Source organism: Zalophus californianus, chromosome 3 (genome assembly GCF_009762305.2).
Source record: "Zalophus californianus isolate mZalCal1 chromosome 3, mZalCal1.pri.v2, whole genome shotgun sequence".
Classification (NCBI taxonomy): domain Eukaryota; kingdom Metazoa; phylum Chordata; class Mammalia; order Carnivora; family Otariidae; genus Zalophus; species Zalophus californianus.
The window spans coordinates 139,518,727-139,524,931 of record NC_045597.1 but is presented as its reverse complement, the minus strand read 5'-3'; the positions used below and the strand labels follow the sequence as shown (position 1 = coordinate 139,524,931).

General features: G+C 43.2%; 1 protein-coding gene across 1 annotated transcript; it reads left to right on the top strand.

The window, feature by feature from the left end:
• Positions 1–3,096, top strand: LOC113920344 (CDK5 and ABL1 enzyme substrate 1-like). Its single transcript, XM_027590662.1, has 3 exons — positions 1–84; positions 627–1,419; positions 2,884–3,096. Exons 1-2 carry the CDS (start codon positions 1–3, stop codon positions 1,359–1,361), a joined length of 819 nt encoding a protein of 272 aa, XP_027446463.1. The 3' UTR covers positions 1,362–1,419; positions 2,884–3,096.
• Positions 3,097–6,205: the final 3,109 nt, after the last annotated feature.

Below are 6,205 nucleotides of genomic sequence, written 5' to 3'. Positions count from 1 at the left end.
ATGGTAAAGCAAGGCGCGGGGGCTGCCTCCTTCCTCCCGCCGCCGCCTCTCAGCCGGTCCCGCCGCGTGTCCGCATTCTTCTGGGCGCATCTGTGGAGCTATTAAGTGGGATAATCCCTCTGGCCTTTGATACATTTCTGGACATGATTATTTCATTACTCGCAGTATATCAGTAGGATCATAATAAAAAGGACTTCTGACAACCTGCCAAGAGTTTTGTGGCCTTGTAAACACAAAAGTGCTCTAATAAAATTTTATTAAGTGTTAAAAAGTCATAAAAAGTGAAATAACATAAACTACAAAATTTACTGTCCTCAGCAAATGCTGAAAATATCGTCCACAGTAAAATTAAATTAGCATGTAATAGACAGAGGAGCAGTGTGGAGTGGATTTAAAAGAGGATCCAGGGAAAATGACACTGTAACCCAATCTGGGTCACGGGGATTTAATTCGGATTCTTCTGCCTAAATGTGAATAAATGTGCTGATTACAGACAAGAGCTCCGGGGTTACTGGAGTCTCACACATTGTCAATACTTTGGGAGAAATAATATATTGCAGATTGTACTGAGCTCGGAGCCGGAGCAAGCGCGGCGGGGAGCGGCCGAGGGGCCGGGCGTCCACTAGGGCGCGCTGCGAGACCGGGAATCCCCGCCACGCGCCCACGCGGCCGCGCCGCCCCAGCCGCGCGCACACGCTCTGCCCTCGCCCCCCTCCAAATCATATTTACGGTTCCTTTTTTTTTTTCCTTTTCCCCCCTTTCCTGTGACATTTTCTCCAAATCGGAAAGTCGAGTGTAAGTCGAGCTTCGCCGCAGGCGGCCCTAGGTCTCCGCTTTCAGACTCGGGGTCCCGGAGTGGGGCGCGCTGCCCCGACGCTGCTAACCCGGGGGGACCGGGTGGGGACCCCCCTCCCCAACCCCAGCCCAGCGCCGCGGGCCCGGCCGCTCCTCCGAGGGAGGCCGAGGAGCGCGCGAGGCCCACGGCCGGGGAGCACCGGTGCACTCTGAGCGCGGCGGGTGGCCGGCCTCGCGGCAGGTTCAAGTGCATGCCCGTGGTTGGAGCCCGCGGCTCTGCAAGCGAGTTCTCCCCCGCTCAGCCCCCTCTCCGGAGTTCAGTGTGCCCCGCCGCTCCCGGGACCCCTCTCTTGGGCCTCCCAGCCGCGCGGAGCCGCCGGCCTGGCCTGGGCGCGCTCCTCCCTGGCCCCGGCCCACGGCGCGAGGCTGCCCAAGAGCAACGTGGAGCCTCCGCCTGGAAAAGAAGTCCGACTTCCTCTCCACGCTGCTCCGGTGCAATCTGGAATCGGCAGGAAATGGCTCGAACACCCATCCCGCGCCTTTGCAGTCAGGCCTTGCTTTGCTGAAGGGAAGCGGCTCCCACCAAAGTCTTGCCACCCCCTCCCCCCCGAAAGACCCGCGCAGGTTTGTAAAGAAGGGTGCGAGAGCTGCAAAGTATTTGTCTCCTAGGGAGAGAGCTGTTGGTGACGGTGCCCAGTGAGAGATGCGGCGCTTTTTGGGTCGAGCTCATCAGTGGGCCGCATCTTGTTTTGTAGTTTCAAAATGCTGCAAACGCGCCCATCTGAGGAGTCACTATTAGGAGCGTATTGCTGAGAAGTTAGTGAAATAGCAAATAAACGGGAATGACATTTCGTGGCATCATTTTTCTTCAGGGATGTTCAAGGTTTTAAGCTGCATTTGACACTTAGCTACATCTTGCCAGAAAGTAAACATTTTAAGTCAACCGGTTGCTAAAGCTCAGAAGAGGTGAGTTACGTGACCACATTAAGATCCACCAGTTTCGTGCTCGCTTCGGCAGCACATATACTAAAGATCCTCCAGTTTCCTGTTGAGCCTCGCACAGGTTACTAGGATGAGGATGCTTGCTATTTGTGGTTTGACCGACGGCAAGAACAGTTGATTTTGATGTGCCAAGGTAGCGCTTAAAGCAAATGGAGCACCCAAGGATCTTTCTGATAAGCAATGTTCACTTGACACTTCTAGCCTAAAATAAATATAACTTATCTATAGTGGTAGTTATAGCCCCATGTTTTAGATTTTTTTGTGTGTGATGACTTATATGAAAAAAAAGTGGGTTTTTTTTTTAAACAATTAAAAAAAAAATCCTGTTTATTGTCATTTGCGAAGTATTGAATTTGAAGTAGCCTGGACTGGATCGTTGGAGTTAAAAAAGCAAACAAGTCCATTTAAATGTGGTTTGACATTTGCCGTCAAAGGATTTGAGACCTACTAAAAACAGAATTAAAAGGAATGGATATAAATAAAAAATTCCTTTTTGACTCCATTTGCCTGCCTCGGGGGAAAGGGACAGATGACATGTCAGTGGCCCAGCAAACAGCAGTTGTAAATGTGGTCGGTCAGTGTTGCCTTTGAAAATGAAGGGCAGGTATGTTTATGGAAGTACAGAAACAATTATTTTATCACATACGATTTTCTCAGGAGTTCAGACTAAAAGTTTTGTATTTAAAATTTTATGATAAATGTTTTTTGTTGATCTGTGAATTCCAAAAGGAAACTTTATACTCGTATTATTTTGTTCTGTGTTCATCTTTCAGACTGAAGTTCATTTGTCCTTCAGAAAAAGCATTTTCATAATTATTAAAAACACCATCACGACTAGCATTTTTATTTCTCTTCAGGTAGATAAATGATTGGTGTAGGTAATTTTTAAAAAATTTTAAACAAGATTAGTACAACCCTACTCAAGGAGTTTAGTGGAGGGGAGAGGGTTTCCAAGCCCATAAATGCAGTCCATATAAAATTGTAATATCAAAGGCTTTTTGTATAGAAACTTGGGAATTAACACATTTTACATGAATATAAAAACATGTCTTAAAGGGGTTCTTCCACACTATTTTTCTCTTTCAGAAAAACATCAGAGACTGTTTTCCATTCTCTAGAACCACTATAATCAGGTATAAGAAGATTATTACATAACAACATTTCTGTCAAGATGGTGGATACTTTTGAATGTATTCGAAGGAAAAGGAATATTCTTGGCCCTTGATACGTTGGAGGTACTTGAAAAGGCAAGAAGTTTGTAAAAATATTTTACTACTGTAATCTACAAGACCATTAAAATGTGCAAGTAGTTATATTCTAAGTGCCTGAGAAGTATTTTTTCCAACCGCTTTTTTAACTTTGGGAAATTTTTGTGTGTACTTTAATTAGTACCTTTCTTTTAAATGTTCCAAGAATTGTGTTATATTAGCTGTTTGATAATAGTGTTATGGGACTTTCTTGTTTTCATTTGAGAAAAATTTTATTTAAATCTTTTTTTATATATACCAAGGGATAAATGTGAGCATGTGCCCTGTTGAAGTAAAAATCAACCCAAGTTCATTTTTCTCTTCAAAACTTGACATTGATCCTGATCTCACAGTTTTTATGCACTCAGTCTTCTACTGAAATCAATTTGGACATGCCAGGTTGCAGGAAAATTTTAAGACAGCGCAACTTTTACGTGGAAGAATGTATGTTAAGGTAGGAAATAGCTAATAGCCGAAATTAAACCAGGAGGTATACTTGTAGCATTCACTCATTTGAATGGTAATTTTAAAGGTAGTTTTGCACTCAGGAAGGATTTCCTTGTTCTGTGTATTTATGAATATCTAAATTATGCTACACTGCAACTTAAAAACTCAAAAACCAGATACCAAATTTATGTATTTTTAAGGTGACTGAGGCTAAGGATATGAGAAGCAGATTGGCTTCGGGAAAGAAAGCAAGCATTTAAAATTATATTTTAAAATATAAACTTAATTTTGGTTTCTGACAGAAATCTTGTGGCCAGCTCATCAGTTTTCCAGATCAGTTTTAAAGCAGTATGTAAAAACTACCTTTTCCACATTAGAAGTTCATATTTAAGTTTCCTGAGCTGCAAAATCACTCTAAAACAGAGTGTTTTATGTTAAGGGCCATTTCATGTGTTGGTCCCATTGATTACATATGAATGTATAAAAATCTTGTTTAAAGACCAGTAAAAGTGAGGAAATTCCAAGTCAAGCTGGCTAATTCCATTCATAATTCATCCCGAGTGCCTAACTTAAGAAACTTGCAAACAGTTTATAGCTATACATACAAAATCAGTTGACTTGCTTTGTAAGCGGGGAAGCAGGGTCAACTTTGACCTTGTTGTTCAGAGAGGCTCACGCTGATAAAACTATGGAATGTAGGTTAAGCTTTTTGGTGACACAGGAATTTTCCAACCTCAACCCTTTTTTTGATTTTCACTTTTTGAAAATGTAGACACTGAAGGACAACTTTTGTGTTCTGAAATGGGATTGCCTTTCACCCACCCATTTCCTTCCCGCTTGCACCTTTGTTCAGTAATTCTTCTGAGTGCTGGGAGAACGAGAGGCCCCGCAGGGAGAAAAGAGCCCGATCTGTGCTCTGTCCCCTCAGCCATGCCCGTCCCCAGCCCTTTCATTCTGAGAGAACTGGACACGAGTTGAGTACTCATTCTGACATGGTGCAGACTGCTGCGTCCACGGCCCTCAGTGCTTTTGGGGATTGGCAAGACCTCCGTTAAGACGTGGCACTCGGAGCTGGGAGAAACGAGTGGGGAATCCTGAGCCTCGATACTGGGGAGCTTCCAGGCTGTCCTTCAGACCTGAAGTAATCATCTGCTCCTTTTCCAAGGCCGCACCGTAGGCCGATGCCTTCCCTTGGTTTTCATGTTCAGGAAGACGTTAAAACATTTTCATGGTTTCTTACACATTCTGAGCCATTGTAATTTTAAACCAGACCAATTTTAAGAGCGAAAACTAGCCCAGAGAGAGTCTTTACATAGTAACTTCAATCGGATGTGAACTCAAGCGCCTTTTTCAAAATAAGATCTTGAAAGGGTGGGTTGCTGGTGGAAAGGCTACCTTCTACGTAGCGTAGGGATCCTCAGGACCAGTTAATATCCACCAAACACGCATCATTAAACTGGAACAAACATGACTCTGAATTACTGGCTCCCCGTTTTCCTGAATGTAGGTCATTTTGTGCCCTTACAATTTAACGTTTGAAGGGATTTCCTGTCTTTGAAATGCAGCGCTTTGTCACCTGTTTGGATAGCCTCCTTAAAAGTAAGGGCTCTGTTCCTACTTTGAAAGACTTAGTGACTCCATGTTCCCTGACTAGAGTTTCCCAGATCACTAAAGGCAGTGTATCTGCAGGTGCGGGTGTCTCCTTTACAAGTCAGCGCCTGCAGATCCCATATTCCAGACTTGGTTTCTCAAGGTCAGAGCCTACAAGAAAAGCCCGGAGCCATCCATTCACCTGGGCGAAGCCATAAAGAGGTAAGCTTTCACAATGAGGAGCCATATATCAAAATTCTTCGCTTTTGAGAACTGGAATAACTAGTGTGCAGGCATTAGAGTCTCATGCTAGAGCAAAAGACAATAACTGGGGCCAAATGTGCCTAGTGGGTGACACCCATTTAAGTAATGACCTGCACTGAAAAGTGCTTTTAAGGATGTATTATTTTTAACTTAAGAATGTATCTTATTTTGTCACCTTGTATTATAGGGGTCCTCAGGTTAAATATTTTTAGTGAAAATTTGTGTATTTAATAAGTAAATGTCACATTGAACAATATGTAGGAGACAGCCATGAGTTGGTTCTGGGAACTGTCGGTATGCTTACTTTTTACCAAATGATGCAACATGAGCCAGACCTCTTGATAAACTATAGCACGCCCTACAAATGAAAAGCTATTTGCAAATATTTAAGTGACCATTTACCCTTAGCATGTGCAGCAACTAAACTGTTAGTTAGGCACATCTACGATCTTGTCACTATGAAGACTCAGCTTGTTCTCTTTTGGAGCGGTTCACTGTTTGAACGCCTGGACACAAATCAGCGATCATCACAGTACCCCTCACAGAGAGTGTTTTCATCTTAATATTAAATAAACTGTCAGAAGTTTATGAATGGGGGGGCTTTCTTTTCAAAAACTGGATTCACGTATGCATGAAATTAAGACATTCTGGTAAGTAAGAGGGAGAAAATAAAGATAGATTCCTACATAGTTTCGCCTTAAGGTCACAATCAAACAGAGGAAAGTGGGCAGAAGCTGAGCTGCCTAAAGGAAGAGGTATGAGGCTAAATCTGTATCTCCTTTTTTGATAATGAATTAAAACGCAATTGTGATGTCTAGACATTTTCTTTTGGTGGGTATTAATCACCCTGATTCATCTGA